We start from the raw sequence: 17,713 nt of genomic DNA, 5'->3' as shown, positions 1-17,713 counted from the left end.
CATCTTCATGGGTCGTTTTTGGGTAAACAAAAAAGAACCAATCGTCATGGTATTTGGTTACTTAGTCAGGTGTGAATGCAAAATCAAATCTAGACAAAAAAAAATCTAAATTATTCGTTATTGTAAATAGTTACAGCTAGGTCTAAAAAAAATCAGATATGAATAAAAAGAATCAGACGCCATTATACCTAGTTGCTTAAATAGATCTAGAGATAAAAACTAGAAATCAGAACAGATCGTAATTATAACCGGTTACAATTAGGTCTAGAAGAAAAAAAATCAAATATGAAGTACAAAATCAGATTTGAAATGGCAAAATCAGATGTGAAGAAGAAGAATAATAATAAAACCAGATTTGAAGAAAGAAGAAGAAGAAGAACCAAAGGGGCGGAGGTGCGCCGCCGTCGGGGTGGAGGTGGCATCACCCGCAGTGAGATTTGGAACCAAATGGGAGAGAAGAGAGGAAGAAAAGAGAAAAGTGAGAGAGATCGTGTAGGATAGAGGAGAGTGAGAGAAAGAGTATTTTGTGTATTTATGATTATAATAATCTAGTTTTTATATTTTATGGAATTGACATCTTTATTTTTTCAAAATTTATCATATTTAATATAATTATTTTTTCCCATAATTATATAAACTATATTTATTTTTCTCATATTTTTATATGTAAACTTCTCTTCTTTGTTTGTAGTCTTTTCTTCACTTCGGTCTACTGAAGGCCCACCTGATAAATGTAAATTAAAATTGGGCCTAGAAATTGTTCAGAACTTGTAGGCTTAGGCCCAATAGGCTCAAGAGAAAATGTTGGTCTGGTAATTCCCAAAGTCGATCTGCGAAACGAGTTGAAGCTTCTTCCAGAACTTGCAACCTCAGAGCAGAGCAGGTAGTTCTTCGAGTCACACTCTGTATTCGTATCTGATTCAATAAATTTTTACTTGAAGAGTAGTATTGCTGTGATCGTTTTCTTAGTCAGTATAATGTATATTTTAATTTTTTCCCCCTTTCATACGTGATCTAGGGTTTTTCCTATATTTCTATTTGTTGAAATTGGTTTCCGAGGAACTGTTGTGATTCCTAAATGGCCTAAATATTTTGATTAATTCATTGACGATTCTGAAATTGTGTGCATAAAGTTGAGTTTTTAATAATCATGGATCAAAATTTTGGATTTTTGGACTCAGATTGTTTAATAAGGAGGTGAGGAATGGGGTTCATAATGGAATTTGCTGAGAATTTGGTACTGAAGTTGATGGAGGACCCAAAAGAGAGGGATCGAAAATTCAGGGAGCATGTATATGCGGTCAAGGACCGGTGCGGCAAGACCAAGGAGATGTGGAGCTACCCTCTTCGTCCATACGGGTTTTGGACCTTCGAACGCCACAACTCGCAGCTTCGTTGGGATGCCCAGATTAGCCAGGTTCCTGGTCGTAGGGATCCGTATGATGACCTCCTGCAAGAGAGCTACAAAATCGACACCAGTTCCAAATGAGGTTAATAGTTCTTCTCTTTATTTACTTTCGTTATTTTTATTTTATGGGTTGGATTTTATTTTTATTGCTTTGTGATTGTTATGAACTTGAAGCTGAATAACCTCTAAATTTGATTTTAAAGCAAAGCTCTCTTTGCATTTCGTCCCCAATATTATAGGGTTAAAGTTGGTAATACATATGATTAAATATTGTTATGGAATTGAGAGAGATGTTCTGAGTTTGTTTGTTTGTGGCGCTAGTTCTCCATTCAAATTAGTCCATTAGTTCAATGATAGAATAGTCTTTGCTGATATTAGTTTATCAGATTGTAATGCACAAATGGCTTTTTAGACTCATTTCTGGATTGATTATAAGCAAAGATGTAATATACGTTGCTAATTATATGCCTTCGGTATAATTCTTTTTGTCTACCTCTAGGCCATCTTTTGAAGCAAATCAGGAAAATGGAAAGGAGAATTATTAATTAGACAGAGGAGTTAAAATACTTTGTAGGAAACTTTGGGTAAACTATTTTAGAAAACAATGGTTAAGAAAAATATACTTGAAGTGGATCCTAAGCCCTATAAAAGTGTTGCAGAAGTTACTCTGTCCCATTTCCTTTGCTTTTGAACCCATAACACGCTTACGCTTGTTAGAAGTCCTTTATGATCCATGAATCGGAAGTTTGTTGAGGTCTATTATGAAGAATAGTTAGCTAGTCATAGTGTCTTTCTATATAATATATAGGGTAAGACTATGGTGCAGTCAGTTTGTATTTTCGACCCCTTGATATTTTTATTATATGACGGTGAATATTGTAGTCATTTATAACATTATGCAAATTTTCAATAAATTCCATATAATTTATATTGTCGAAAACAAGATTCAAGCACACATGTCACAAGCTGCTTGAATATTGTTTTCGGCCTTGTAAATTATTCGAAATTTCTTGAAAATTTGCAGATGTCTTAAATAACTACAATGTATAACTTCATATAAAAAAATTATCTAGGTTTAGAAAATAACCAAAAAACACAAACTAGCTGCAGTGTAGTCTTTCCCATAATATATATTTATATCTTTTGGCCACCCAATGTATGTACATTATCTCACTTTCTTATGAACGTAAAACACCCCATTAACTTTGGATGTGTCCCCCTCTCCGTTAGGTGGATGAAAATTGGTTTGGTATTAACCTTTAAGGGGCAAAGTGGTAGAACTTACATAATTTGATTTGAAAAAAGTTCTAAAATATTAAGTCTATTTGAAAATAAATATATCAATTTTTTTTACTTACACAAGTCAATTTATTTCTGTAGTTGATTAAAAAAATATGCTTTATATATTTATTTGTTTATGATTTTGCTTGGTTTCGTTCTCTTTATTTTCTACTTTGATTTCTGAGGAAACAATAACCACTTTACAAATTTTCTTTTTCCTTCTGCTATTTTGGTGAGTTAGAAGAAGAGAAATTTATTATATTTTTCATCAACATTTATTTTTCTTACTCAGAAATGAACTCTGCATTAGTAAACTGATTTTATCTTTTCTGGGAGGAAATTACTATTTGGCTGTTTTTTTAATTAAATTTGATATTTAGGTTTTTTTTCACTTTGTATTTGACCACAACAAACGTAGTTTGTATCACTTTCTCCTTATAAAAGCATGAGCTATGAACTAGCTTTTTTCATCCACAAAAATAATAGGGTGGACATAAGCACTTTCAAAGTTTGTAGTTTTTTATTTTTTTATAATATATGGTTAAAATGAAATAATGTATGTAAATTAGAGGCGAAGATGAAATAAACCTTATATTATTATTTGCTTCTTTTCTTAATCCTATCCAATGAAGATATCTATGTTATTAATGCAGATGAATAAGATCTCTATAGTGGACGATGGGAAGGGGCATATATGGTGTTTTCTTTGAGGTTTCATGTCATGTATGATTTAGTCAGCTGGAGCTGTAAGTTTTTATTGATTCAATAAGCATCGTCATCCTGTTCTCATGGAATATTTTCTTCCCGTGTATTGTTGACAAACAATTATTTTGAGTTACATTCCTTTTCGAAGTATACGATCTTTTTAAAGAAGTAAAGTCTTGTAGCGCAATTGGTTCTAGTTTCTGCTTTTTTTTCTTTCCTTCTCAAGTGATTTCTTGAGATCCTCTCTCTTCATCCGTAGGAGAACCTTGTTAGACAACGATATTCTCTCCTTTTGTAGCAAAGCAAATATAATGTTGTTATTCTTTCGGGTAACTTGAATGAAAATCCCGAACATGTTAGTAGTGTTTCACTTTGAAGTTCAAGTCATCTGAACAAAAAAAAAAATGAATTTACTGTGTTTTTTAATTTTTAAAAGTTGAATTTGTGTTTGGTTGGTTATTGGAAATGTAGGGAAATGATGGAAGAACTTAAAATTCATATAAATATTTCGGTTTGGTTTTTAAAAACACTCAGTTTTAAGTTTTATCATTTTTTTTGTTTTTTTGTAATCTGAAATCAATAGATCCTTATAACTCCGAATCCTTTCTCTATCCCCATCTTGTTTGTTACAGGTGCTAAGTTTTGTGTTTTTGTAATAATACACCTACAAAACTTTTCTATTACAACAAAATACCACGTTTTTCGTAAAACTTAAAAATACCCCTCAGAAAAGTATATACCCTAGCGTGTTTCCAATTAAAATTTGGAAGTGAAAAACTTACAAATCCAATTAAATATTCACTAAAATGACTAATAATATTTTTTTTATAAGAGATTCTATTGTACTGTATTTAGAGGTGAATAATTGATACAAAGGTATCCCCGTCCCTACTCTACCTCTACCTGAAATTTACTTTTTTACGAGCGAAAACATGAAAAATTAATGCTTGAAGAGTTCATTATTTACATTTTTTTTGGTGAATTTTTGTTCCCACTTCATTGCGATTGCCATTTAAAAATCAGAAACCATAATAATTGTTTTGCAAGTACTACTATAACTATTTGAGCTTTCCCTCTTGTTTTTATTTATTAATTAATTAGAGCAAGGACTGTCTAGTTGCTGTAGGTATATTTTATCCATAAATTATCTTGACTTTTTCTTTTCCCATACTTTGGGGACAATTATTAGTTTGGACGTAGTGTTTAATTTAGTATTTTGCAAGATCTTCCGATTGCCAGTTGGAATGATGATTATGAATAGTACATATATACATTACATAGAAAATTGTATATCCTACACACATTCATTCATTCAGAAACCAAAGAGTTCATAAGTTCACTTAGAAATCATTTACAAAGTCGAAAGAGAAACCATTTCCATATTACCATAATAAACTTACACACTAAACAAAACAGCTCAATCAGAATCAGATGAATCTGAATCTGATTTATGCTCCTTTGAATCAACAGGCGGCTCTACTTTCTTTCCTGTCTCACCCTGCTTGAACGCCTTCGTTATCTCATCCACAGGAACCAATGGCAAATACCCAAACACAGCATAACCCTTCTGCGTCAAATTCTTCACAGTATGGTTGTACTTCTCCGACCACTGTGCCGCCGTTGGCGCCGCCTTCTCTGCCACCTGGTGAATGGCCGGGTACCTGTTTACTGCAACCCAAAGATTCACTGTCCGATCCATCACAAAGTGCTTGTAATCCGTCGCAGCATGGCTCACAGCCGCACGAGGGCCTTCTGTTCGTGCATCGTTTACAAATTTCTGAGTCTTCTCCGTTGCCTTAAGCGTCAAATAATGAGCTTTGTTAACGATCTGCTTAGCCAACGGTGGCGCATGCTTATCAAACTTGTGTGTAGCTTCGTCTACCTGCCATAGTGAAACACTTCATTGTTTAGTCACACGAAATGAAAATAAACTTCTGTTCATTAAAAACAAGCATGACATAGATTGAGCAACAATGTGACAGAGCAGAATTTGTTTCAAATAAGCTAGTAATCAAGATCAATAACATTGTTCATAGAAACTGAGCACCAGAAAACTTTTCTTTTTCATTTCTAAATATGCTAAGACAGAAAACAAAGGTAATAAATGTAGATCAGAGTCCAAGAACCGTTAATAAACTTCTCAGAGCTGAAATAATTAATATAGATCATTAATTAGAAGAAAAAAAATTATTTACTTGTACTCTTAAGATTGATTTGGCCTGAAAAATTAGAAAGAAAGATTTAAGTTGTCATTCATAATCATACCTTTTTGTCGAGAAAAACAAGGAGATCGTCCGGAACGCCCTTGAGTTTGTCGTAGACTGGACTGACGACGGTGGTGACAACACCCTCAACAGTCCCAACTGCAGATCGCAGAGGCCCCGAGTTCTGTTTCGCGTAGTCGTACAGATTCGACACGCACACCAGCGCTTGAATCGCCGCGACCCTCACAAAACCCAGCCGCTTCAGTTCTCCACTCTCAGTCTGTCCATGTAGTAAAAAAAATATTAGAACAAATACATAAATTACTTAAGATCTAAGCTCAGAAACAAAAAAAATCAAATCAAGAAAAAATAAATAAAACGGCAGACCTTATCGGTGGCCATGGCGTTCGGAATTTGGAATCGAATATGAGTTGATTTGCTTCTTTTCTTTGGCGTTTGTTTTCAGCTTCCTTCGAACCTAAAATATCATCCTGTAGCTGGTACAGACTTGTATTTATAGCTAAGCTGATGTAGAGACACCAATGTGATCTACGGTTGAGATGATACAGTACCTGGTTTTTAATGGGCCCTAGATTACCCTAGAAGTAGAATCACTTCAGGATGGGCCTAGGGGAGTTATCTAGGCAAAAGTAGAGGCTTCGAAGAAGTCACGTGGCGTTCAATGACGAATACGTGGGGCCAAACCTGGAACGTTCTAGGCTTCTTCCTCACTACTTACAACAATAAATTCATATTCATGCAAATTACGGACCACATATAACTGAGTTTAGACCTCGCTCTTGGGTCTTGGTATTGTCTTTTCTTCTCTACTTTCTTTATGTAAACTTTGTCAATTATTATGAGCACCATATTGGGAAATAATAATTTATGGAGAGTTCTATATTTTAGTGAGATGTCTATTATAAGTCCTTACAAGCAGAAGTGACGCCCCCAGTAATTTATTGTGAGGATTAGATTGACATTCCTCTCATAAGCTCTTAACCTAATCCTCGGACGACTAAAATAAAGTTTATCAGGTTGCTGAGCCAATCTGTGGGCGGTGCTACCTATATAAAACTTATTTTATTCGGCAAAAATTATTATATAGCTAATTTTAAATTCAATGATATTAGAACATACTATTGCTTGTAATATTTTTTTAAAAACTTTCTTACTTTTGCATTTCTTAATATTATATGTAAATATTCTATTGGAATTTGGATGGTTGAAAACAACTAGCATCTATCAAAATCAGCATTCGGGTAACTGGGGCGTTAACTTCAATGTGAAACAAAATGATAAATAAAGGAGTTGGTGGTAGTGGTATCAGTATGCCTCTCTTTATATGTATAAAGTAATAATATGCTTTCAACTCAATTAATGCGACCAGAGATCTAGGAGGCACAACCTTTGTATCATTATTATGATTCATGAATCATGGGCCAGCAACAAGCCTATCTGCTTCCTTTTTTTGTTTCCTAATTGCAGAAGAAACTATACCCATCTTGTACCAGTTAATATTACATACGCATGTGTATATATAGATGTGCCCATACTAAATCTACCTTTTGTGATTTTGTCAAAGGAGCTCCATCCATTTTCCTACTCCTAACCATTTTTTTTAACTCAAGACCTACTCCTAACTTGTGGTTCCAAATTTAAAGCACAAAGTTATACCAGAACCCAGCAAATTCTCCGGACACGATTTAAGGTTGGTTTAGTTTCTTTCTTTACTACTAGAAATCTACATAACAATTTGAGGCGCAAATAGCTGTACCAATAAGCAGGGAATCTCTCCAAAATATAAACCAATAAGATTCTCAAAACAGTAAAGCAATCACTGTGACCTAGGCCTACCATAAACTCATTGTTTACCATCCATTAGACAAATAAATGTGAAATGTTATCCACGTATGCATACAATCCTACAGCGCAAGCACATGCCTTTCTTTTAGCTACATTCAGAAAATAACCCTTTAATTTCCACAAACGTAGGCGGAAAGCAAGAATGAGAGATCAGTGGAGTGAAAGTGTTCACGTACTGTGACGACGACACCGAAAACCTTTTAGACAGCTTGAGATTTCTGGCGCTTTAAGTCCTGGAGGATAGGCTCCTTGACCTGGTAATAAAAAATTAAAAACGTCAAAAGCCAATATATCATAACATGACTGAATCTAAATTCTAACTGAGAAAATAATTAAACATACTGTGCTAGTTTTTCTGGTTCTTTTGTCCTGGCTCGCTCTACTACATAAAATCCCATCACAGCGATTTGTGTTCCCAATTGCTTTGTTCTTCTCATTCCCTGCTGCAAAACTCTCTCGAGAAGCCACTGGCTGCAGTTCCAAAATATATATCAACCATGAGTTGTTATGGATGAATTAAAAATGTGAAAGTTGTTATAGATAATCAAGACTAACAGCACTTGCCTCGGCCCTGCTTATGGGAGTATTTCCAGGCTCTTTTCCCTTTGAAATGGTTTGTTCGCTCCTGGTTGAGCCATTCTGATTTGTATCGGATCTCACTTTCATTCTTGTGAGATCTGAGCCAATAGAGTGGAGGAGACCACATGTGGAAATGTCCCTGTGGTTGCTACCTGATAACACACACTCGTTATGTACTATAATTTAAGAAACACTTTTTGGGTTTCTAAAAGGTTATGATTCGGTACCCTTAGTATGGCTAGTAACGAGACTTGACTTGTTTTGTGCTTCATTGTTGGTATCCACATCCTGCCCAACGTAAAAGAATTGACTATTAATTTGTGAAGTTTAGGAACATAGGAAAACATGCAATTAGAACAAAAGAATAAAAGCTAAAAATATATATGTAAAATCAATTACCATGGCATCATTATTCAAGGCTTTCCTGACTTCAGTTAACTTTTTCTCTGTCATGTCAGAATGGATCACACGTTTACCTGAAATGTCATGATAATCAAGTTAGACAAGTTGACTTGACCCTATTCTAAACCACGTTAGTATTTGAAAGTATAAATTTTGGCTACAAGAGAATGTACCAAGCCTTCGGTTGCCTTTTGCTTCAACAAAACCATCTTTTGTCATTTTATCAATCATCTTCCGTACAGTAGTCGGACTTGCTTCAAGCTTATTTTGAAGTTTTGGAACCGTCACATAGGTCATAGGAAGAGCATGGTACAGAGCCTGAAATAATATAATAAAGTTACCATGTGGTAGAGATATTCAATAACAGATGTACTACAATACTGATACTGACATAGATTATTGTAATAAACTATTCTGTTCATTGGCAATGAAATCAAATTTGAAATTAGTTTAGTCTTAGTAAATCATGCCAATTTAATGGGTTTGATTCGTTTTAAGAACTGATTGGACCCCTGACTATACGTGTACCTTGTATAGAATTTTAAGAAGTGACATAAAGAGACGTAAATGCAATCACCTTCATGTACATCAAATCTTCGCCCTGCGCGGGTTTATCACCAACTTGTCCATCCATTTCTTGTTTGACCAAATTGAATTCAAAGTCAAATTTCTGTTCTCGTTTCAGAAGGGCCAGGAGGAGAATCAGCTAAAATTAAGAAAATTAGAGCAAAATTTGAAATAAAAGAAGTAAAAATTGAACAACCTTCTTCTTGTTGATAGCATAAATGTCACTTCCTGTTTTAGATAGGAAACCTTCTTTAACAAGCTTATCCATAATTTCTGAAATTCAAATAAAAAATTCAATGCAAGAAATCAATATCCTCCAACGAAATTTTAAAAGCTGAATGCCTAATCAAATTTTTTACACGCGTAGATTTTAGGCTTACCTTCGGTCAGAACCTGCGTACAACAATGCAGAATAACATTAGTACTATAATTCATATTTAAAAGAAGAAAAAAAATATAAGAAAAAGAGGCTAAAACATTCGAAATCTTCACCACTGAGATGTCCGGAAAATTTGATAAAACATCGGTAAGTTCAACTGTGTCAAGGTGACGGCAATGGATCCAGTCCTTCACTCGGGTAAATTGTTGTTCATCTTCCATGGGGTCCTGCGTATCATCTGCGGACGTACAAAGCTAAACAGTCAGCTTAATTTTCCAAGTCAGACTTGTGTCCATTCTGCTTGAAGGTTGCTACGCAAATTTGAAATTTGTTCGTAGTTCAAATACCTGAATCAACCATGGCATTATCTTGGTCCTGTGGGTTCTCTGTCCATAGAAATAAAGTTACATCCTAGCATATATGGAAATTACAAAGCAGTAATATCCATATAAACATTAAATTTTCCATGTAATTCTTACCTACTGGCACAACTACATATTGATTTTCTTGTGAATGGTTATCCTGAAAGGAAAAACAAAGGCTGTCACACGAGCAGATTTTTTTTCAATCAATTGTACAATACGTGAAAAATCAAGGTCGAAACATTAATATAATATAAAACGCTAGAAGAACAAGAAAAAATAATGATACAACTGAGGGCTGAAGTTAAATAACTTGTACACCTCACTATCAGAATCGGAATACTCGCCCCTCTGCAAAGAATCAGCTCCTAAACTGACTTCATCATCTTCATTTTCATCCTCGCATGGATCAAGAACACTTTTCACCTGAACGATTCAATAGTAAACACAAAGATTAATCTGACATACGAAGTTATAAATTACAAATCTGACTGATTTCTATCAATTTCCTAGTACCTACCAAACCAATCCTACCTTAAGAGCTAGCACAAAATGCTTGCTGTTTACGTTCCCAACCTCCATTTTCAAAGGACTTTTGGTCCATGCATTGTGAGCTTCCTCCTCTGTGCAGCCCCTGAAGAATGGAGGCTCGTAATCGGCTGGCTGCATTGTAAAATTACTATCAACTATTTCAAAAAAGTAAGGGAAAAAGAAAATGGCAGGGAAATCTTCGAAGCTTCGGATATATAGAACTTGAAGCGCATTTTCAAATCTTTATGATTCAGCTTGCAAATAGATTTTTCGACAAAGATAATGAACAGGTTATCCACATTACATCAAACTTCATTACAAGAAAAAAACGTACCGTCACATCATCGTAGTAAAGTAACTTCATAAGTATGATTCGCTGAAACAAACGAAGTACATAAATGAGCATCTAACTATTGAAATACCAATACAAACAACAGCAGGAAAGAATTAAACATAATTGAGATTTACTTCTTCAGGCATCTTGTCCAGAGTTCTCATGAGTTGAACCAGCGTCCGGACCATTTTACAAGCAGAGCTCCTGACATTTAACATCGAATCACAAAATTAGATATTGGAGCCAAACCAAGATCACAATGAGAGTTAAATCACAAACTAGTATGTGCTTGGATTAACCTCATCTGGTTTGGAGTAATCTCTTCAGTAGAATTGCATTTGAATGTTCCTCCTTGCTTCTTGTTTCCACTCCGATTGATATTCATCAAGACCTCCTGGCTATCAGATCCTGAGTAACTGAAGGAAACTGCGAATTTCCTTAAATAAATAAGTCTAGAAAGGTGATTTTAACTTGGACAAACATCAAATGTGACCAAAATTTCTCACTAGTTTAGAGCGAAGAAAGCAGCATTTTCATTACTGTGCCGCCATGGTTTGCTATTAATTATACATATACAACCATGGATCACGCGTTACTTTCAAGTCATTTAGTACAATTACTATATAGTGTTATGCTCTAAGGCAGGAATTTCCTCTCAGCTAACCACAATTTGCCACATTATGATCGTTCACCAAGAATTTAAACAATAAATTGTTTGAGAAGACTTACATGCATATTCCTCAATCATCGGCCCGTCTACTGCTTCACACACGCAGAACAGCAGCGTCTTCAGGTATTTCTTCTGTACTGCATCATATACACCTGCAAAAATAAACAGATATATATATATATATATGCATACACATATATTCTGAAAACACACATGACAGTCACGCAAAACTTGAAATATCTCCAACAATTCAAACCTTTTTCCATCCAATCAATAAGTCTCCGAGACTCCGCATCCATTGGCATAAGCTTTTTTATCTTTATATCTATTGACGATTTAAACAAAAAGAAAATCAGCTCCTGATTCGTAAATGTAATTAAAAGTAAATTTCTCATTAAAAGTAGTTTTACCTAAAGCAGGAACAGACTTATCGTTGAAATACTTTTCTGGAAAAAGTCCTCTGATGTAGCTGATATTGAATATAGCTATCCGGAGCAGGTTCCTTGTCTGAAAGAAGATTTGGTTTATTAAACATTATATACTGCAGGTCTACAAAGGTAATAGCTATTGAGAATTTACGTCGTTCCTAAATCAAAATTTAAATGAAGCATTTAGAGAAGAGCGTACTAAACCGAATTAGAAGATTGATCTACTTTCGATAGATCAATGCTACAAGAATGAAGCATTCAGAGCAAAACTTAATGAAACGAACTATTCCAAATAACCTCGATCTATCGATTTATGATGTCTAAAGGTCGCATAAGCTCGTAAACTAAATTTTCTTGTAATATCAAACACGATCTTCAAAAAAAAAATTGCAACAGATATTTCATTTTCAAATAAGCAAAATTCATCTCCAAATTCACAAAACAGATCGTCGGTTCAATCTTTCGTAATGATCGTTTGCACGACATACGATCAAATCAATTCAAATTTGCATGACGTACACTATTAGCAAGAGGATTCAGCCAAACACAGCAAATAGAGCAAATAAAAATTTATTGCCATGGTCGAGGTAAAACAGATAAACAAAATACTGGAAGGCATGGAAAGAGTAAAAGTCGTTCACCAGAAGAAGCGAATCCTGTTCGGTGATTTCTGCTTCCTTCACTCTCTGAGCGACGACCTGAAGAAACGAATTCACATTAATGAGGTATCATCCATGTAATCGTTGTCTAAAGAAGACGACTATGAAGTAGTACGGATCGTTCGACAAGCTTCTTCTACTCACCATTGTTGCAGACAACTCAAGGAATTCTAAGAAGAGAGAGAGAGAGAACACTCTGAACTCGTCTGTATTTCAAAAACTTCAATGAAAAAGAAAAATGTAGAATATGGCGGGAGGTGAGGACTTGGGATAATTATATAGTGCTCTAAAATATTAACCGTGGTGAGTACTGAAAAAATGCATTGATGCTTGGAAAAAAAGACACGATTTCCGTGTTTATGATGGTATTTTCGTAATTTATGGGAAGAATAGGGGGCATTTTTGTATGGACACTAAGTCCTTGACATGGCGCCCTCCAATTGGCTGTATTACATAATTGTATTGCGGGAGTGTGGTTAAGGAATTAGATGAAGACACTTGATTAACTATATTTGATTAAGATTGATATCTTGTTAGAAAGTTAACCTAGTTAAATAAGTGTCTTAATTTAATGATAAAATTTTAGACAGTAAATTTGAATCCCTAGGTTTTAGTTATACTGTAGTCTTGGTTTATCTTGTATCTTATAAACTATTTTAATATAATTTAAATGAAATGTATCTTAAAAAGTCGCTTTGAGCTTTCTTTGGTTGTTCAGAAGAAAATGGAGAAAAAATTTAAATGTGTGATGGGAAATTGATAGAAAATGAGGGGAGTATTTGTTACATTAGAAAAGAAAATGGAGTAAAAAGAATTGAAGACATAAATTGCAATCCCCTCTATTAGGCACATTGTATATGATGAGTTAGCCAACACTTGATTATTTTAGTGTAAATCTGTTTTGTAACAGAATTTTGTTGTATAGCTATCCTAAGAGCTTGTGTAACCATATTGTAACAACTTCTTTGAGCTCTTCATAAGTCTCTTTTGCATTTTTCTCTAGTTCCAATTTTTCCCTTTTCTTTCAAGTGTTCAAACCCTTGCATGGTATCAGAGTTCTTCTTGCCATGGCTGAAGAAGGTTATCAATCTGTGCAGTCAACTTCTGCTCATCCTCGGGACAATGCACCACCGCCGCCTCCACCACAACTTCTAGCTCCGGTCATTGCTCCAACTCCGACAATCGATCCTGCTAATCTCCCCAACTACAATCTTCTTCTGCTGAATCTATGGTTAGATCGCACAAATTATTCATACTGGAGAGCACTTGTGCTAGCAGCTATTCGTGCTTACAATCTTGACGGCTATGTTATTGGCACAACTCCATCTCCACCTCAATTTCTTACAGGTAATGTTCTAAACCCTGCTTATCTTCAATGGCTTCGCTTCGACCAGTTTCTAATGCAATGGTTAATGAACTCTGTCTCTGAGGCAATGCTTGGCCATATCATTCATTGTCGTTCATCTGCTGAGATCTGGAATCTTCTTGTTCAACTCTTTGCAACGAAGTCTAAGGCTCGGATTCTGCAAGTCAAAGGTCTTCTTCAAGCAACCAAAAAAGGATCCACCTCCATTGATGATTACATTCTAAAAATGAAGCATTATGCAGATGCTCTTGCTGAAGCAAGGGAACTAATTTCTGATGCCAGCCTTTGTTTCTACATCTTGGGAGGTCTTAGACCCGAGTATGAAACTACGATCGTAAATCTCACCAATCGAGTTGATAATCTCACTCTCCAAGAACTTCGATTCAACCTTCACAATCAAGAAATGTGAATCATTCAACAGACTAGCACTGCCTTTGAGAATGTTCAAGCGAACCTTGCTAATATGAATTTTCGTGGTAGCTATAGAAGTTCAGGACGTGGTGGAAATCGTGCACCCAACCGTAGTGGTGGATACAACTTTGGTGGCCGTGGAGGACGAGGAAACCGGCTTGTTTGCCAACTTTGTGGTCGTGCTGGTCATACAGTTCACAAGTGCTATCATCAGTTTGATATCACCTTCAATGGTACTCAACCCACCTCTGATTCTTCCTCCACTTCACATGGATCTGAATCCCCTCAGGCCTACATCACTGAATCTCCACTTGCTGATGAATCTCCTAGATCATGGTTCTTGGACAGTGGGGCCACGCATCATATGACCACTGATGCTCAAAATCTCAACACCAAAGAAGATTACAAAGGAAAAGCTAAAGTAATTGTTGGTAATGGTACCTCTATGCCCATACTTCACATATGTTCTAATTCAGTTAATACTAGCATTTCACATCATTCTTTAGTCTTAAAAGACATTCATGTTCCTAATGTTACCAAGAATTTACTTAGCATTTCTCAATTCACCAAAGATAATAATGTTGTACTTGAGCTTGACTTGGTTTGTTGTCTTATAAAGGACAAGAGAACGAGGCAAGTACTTCTTCGGGGTTCCCTCAGTGATGGCCTGTACAAGCTTCAAGTCTCCACCCTGAATTCCAATTCTGTTTCTAGTTATAACTCCAAACTTTCCTCTTGTATTCCAACTGCTTTCAATTGTACAACCTCAAGTAACCCTATACATGATAAGTCTAAGACAGCTTCTGTTTGGCACTGTCGTCTTGGACACCCATCCAAGTCTGTCCTAGCCAAAGTCCTATCAATTGTCTCTCCAAATGTAAGCACCAACAGTGTTGGTTTTTGTAATGCTTGTCAAATGGGCAAGCTCCATGAATTCAACTTTAAACGCTCAAGTAATAAAATTGTTGCACCATTTGATTTGATCTATTCTGATGTGTGGGGTCCTTCTTTTTACCCCTCTACAGATGGTTACAAATACTATCTTAGTTTTGCTGATGATTTTACTCGGTTTGTTTGGATTTTTCCTATGCAAGCTAAGTCTGAAGTCAAAAATATTTTTAGACAATTTCTTGCTTATGTTGAAAGAAACTTTCAGTCAAAAATTAAGTCCATTCAAACAAATCTTGGTCTAGAGTATCAACCACTATATAATCTTTTCAAAGATTTAGGAATCACCAGGAGAAACTCTTGTCCACACACACATCAACAACAAGGTCGTGTTGAAAGAAAACACAGGCATGTTGTTGATCTTGGTTTAACACTCCTAGCTCAGGCAGAAATGCCTCTAAAGTATTGGTGGGAAGCTTATCTCTCTGTCGCTTACTTGATTAATCGACTTCCTACTCCCACTTTGAATTTTGTTTCTCCATTCAAAAAGTTGTTCAACCTTAAACTGGACTATAACCTTCTCAAAAAAATTGGATGTTCATGCTTTCCCCTTCTTAGACCTTACCAGCCTCATAAGGTTAGTTTCAGGTCATCTAAATGTCTCTTTCTAGGCTATAGTCTTACTCATCGTGGTTATAAATGCTTACACCCGAGTGGTAGACTCTATATAGCTAGGAGTGTCACTGTAACATCCCAAATTTCTTAATGTGGCTTAGTGCCTGGATTAGGGGGTCGGGAGGCAATAACTGAGTAATTATGTGAATTATATTATAATATAATTATGTTTGCATGTTAGAGATATTAAATATGTGTATGTGGGCCCGTTTCTTATAATAAGGGTATTTTAGTAATTTGACCTGTTCGGGGAATAAATGCAAATATGTGTGTGTGTGTGAGTGATTGAGACCACATTATTATGTGGATATATTTGGGTTACTCGACGAGAGACAATCCTAATGAGCAAGTTAGCGGAAAAGTCACATCGGGGTTTTAATACCCGGCTCGGGGTGAGCTTAGGGGTATTTTAGTAATTTGGTACATTACCGGGAATTAGTGGGTAACGCGAATTTATTGGTAATCATGTGAGAATATTGGAAGTAGCGGGAATTATAGGATGTAAATTGTGGATAGCGGGATTTGAGGCAAAGGACAAAATTGCCCTTGTGAACACTTGATGAATAAGCTAAGGGCAAAGGGCAAAATAGTCATTTTTGGTCTAAGTATAGTGTATGGTGGGCTGGGAATGTTTGAGAAGGCTAAGGAAATTAAAGGAAGAAAAACACAGCAGCAGCTCTCCCTTTCTCCCTCCCACGTTTTCTTTATGCACCATGGAAGCTTGAGGAATTTTTTGGGAAATTGAAGATCAAAGCCTAGGAATCAAGGTGTTAGGCTTGGGGAAACTAGAGGTTTAGCTCAAGTGGATCAACTCAGTTGAGGTAAGGGTTTTAATCTAAATTTTTCATGATTAGTTCTGTTGAATTATCTAGAGCTATGGTGTTCATGCATGCTTGATAGTTGGAAGGTTGGGTTTGCGAATTTCGATGAGTTTTACTATGATAATTGACTGGGTTTGATTGGTGAGAATGAGTATATAGATTGTGGGAATTGAATTGGAGGATTGGGATGAAATTGGTGTAATGACCCAACTACTCTAGACTTTTTGACCATTATCGAAAACTATACATACTAATCCTTAATAAAACTTACAAGTGAAAATACCATAACTTTATTAAGAAACTTGTAAAAATAAGAGTTAAACTTACATAAAATTTAGGTTAGGATATGAGATCCCATTGTTTTAAAAACAAAACAAGACATAATTTAAAATAAAAAGGGATTACATAACAAGTGCGGAAAAATACATGTAAAAACCATAAAAACAAAACTACATCCTCGAATCGTAACGCTCGGCTCTTGAATCCATTCCGCCTCAATACACATTCTCCAAGCTTCCAAGAACCTTTCCCGCCACTAAGACTATTTTCCTGCACATATAAACAAAAAGGAATGAGCCTAATGCCCAGCAAGGAAAAATCTAACACATAGTTCATATACATAAATTCCATAAGAAACATAAAAACATAACATAACACTTATATCATACACATACTATAATGGCCATTATTACTTGGGGTCCCATAGACTAAACAAGTCATATGCCCATTAGATTAGTGGGGTCCTACTAGCTAAGCAGGTCATATGCCCATAATTCATTTGGGGCTTGTTAGTCATATGGGTCATATGCCCAAGCCTACAAACATACATAACATAACATGTTTCATAACATAAAAACATAAGATAACATATAAAAAGCATATAACATATAAATTCTATCCTATTTTCCTTACCAAAGTTACCGGGATATGAGGACAGAGTTGGGACTTTGGAACACTCCTAAAAACCATTTATGAAAAGGTGAGTCTATTGAAGAAAAAGAGATGAAAGAGATGAAGGAACTATACTTTTAAAAATATACTTACCAAAACCTTTTGCTCAAGAACTTAGATTTCCTAACCAAAATAAGAATAAGGTTAGAATGAGTAGAAGACTATGAGAACTTTTAAAGAAAAAGTACAGAAACGAACTAGAGTTTGGGATACCTTGAAGACTTAT

The 17,713-nt window shown here is 35.4% G+C and overlaps 3 protein-coding genes across 3 annotated transcripts; 1 reads left to right on the top strand and 2 right to left on the bottom strand.

Annotated features, from left to right (window-relative positions):
* Nucleotides 1–739: 739 nt before the first annotated feature.
* Nucleotides 740–3,764, top strand: LOC133822380 (uncharacterized). Its single transcript, XM_062254690.1, has 3 exons — nucleotides 740–883; nucleotides 1,182–1,490; nucleotides 3,343–3,764. The coding sequence occupies exon 2, from the start codon at nucleotides 1,205–1,207 to the stop codon at nucleotides 1,487–1,489; it is 285 nt and encodes a 94-aa protein (XP_062110674.1). The 5' UTR covers nucleotides 740–883; nucleotides 1,182–1,204; the 3' UTR covers nucleotide 1,490; nucleotides 3,343–3,764.
* Nucleotides 3,765–4,667: 903 nt separating this feature from the next.
* On the bottom strand, nucleotides 4,668–6,125 carry LOC133822379 (REF/SRPP-like protein At1g67360). Its single transcript, XM_062254689.1, has 3 exons — nucleotides 5,986–6,125; nucleotides 5,660–5,878; nucleotides 4,668–5,276 (listed from the first exon to the last, which is right to left on the bottom strand). Exons 1-3 carry the CDS (start codon nucleotides 5,998–6,000, stop codon nucleotides 4,812–4,814), a joined length of 699 nt encoding a protein of 232 aa, XP_062110673.1. The 5' UTR covers nucleotides 6,001–6,125; the 3' UTR covers nucleotides 4,668–4,811.
* Nucleotides 6,126–7,370: 1,245 nt separating this feature from the next.
* Nucleotides 7,371–12,662, bottom strand: LOC133822378 (meiosis-specific protein ASY1). The gene is made up of 22 exons (XM_062254688.1): nucleotides 12,520–12,662; nucleotides 12,358–12,414; nucleotides 11,699–11,795; nucleotides 11,545–11,613; nucleotides 11,348–11,440; nucleotides 10,918–11,044; nucleotides 10,753–10,822; nucleotides 10,619–10,660; nucleotides 10,288–10,416; nucleotides 10,075–10,179; nucleotides 9,871–9,913; nucleotides 9,739–9,777; nucleotides 9,505–9,629; nucleotides 9,393–9,405; nucleotides 9,209–9,285; nucleotides 9,023–9,115; nucleotides 8,619–8,763; nucleotides 8,443–8,519; nucleotides 8,271–8,331; nucleotides 8,025–8,195; nucleotides 7,807–7,931; nucleotides 7,371–7,718 (listed from the first exon to the last, which is right to left on the bottom strand). Exons 1-22 carry the CDS (start codon nucleotides 12,520–12,522, stop codon nucleotides 7,665–7,667), a joined length of 1,815 nt encoding a protein of 604 aa, XP_062110672.1. The 5' UTR covers nucleotides 12,523–12,662; the 3' UTR covers nucleotides 7,371–7,664.
* Between the last annotated feature and the right edge of the window lie 5,051 nt (nucleotides 12,663–17,713).

This window comes from Humulus lupulus, chromosome 3 (genome assembly GCF_963169125.1).
Source record: "Humulus lupulus chromosome 3, drHumLupu1.1, whole genome shotgun sequence".
NCBI classification, from domain to species: Eukaryota; Viridiplantae; Streptophyta; class Magnoliopsida; order Rosales; family Cannabaceae; genus Humulus; species Humulus lupulus.
Note: the sequence above shows the minus strand (reverse complement) of the source record. Positions and strands in the feature narration are given on the sequence as shown.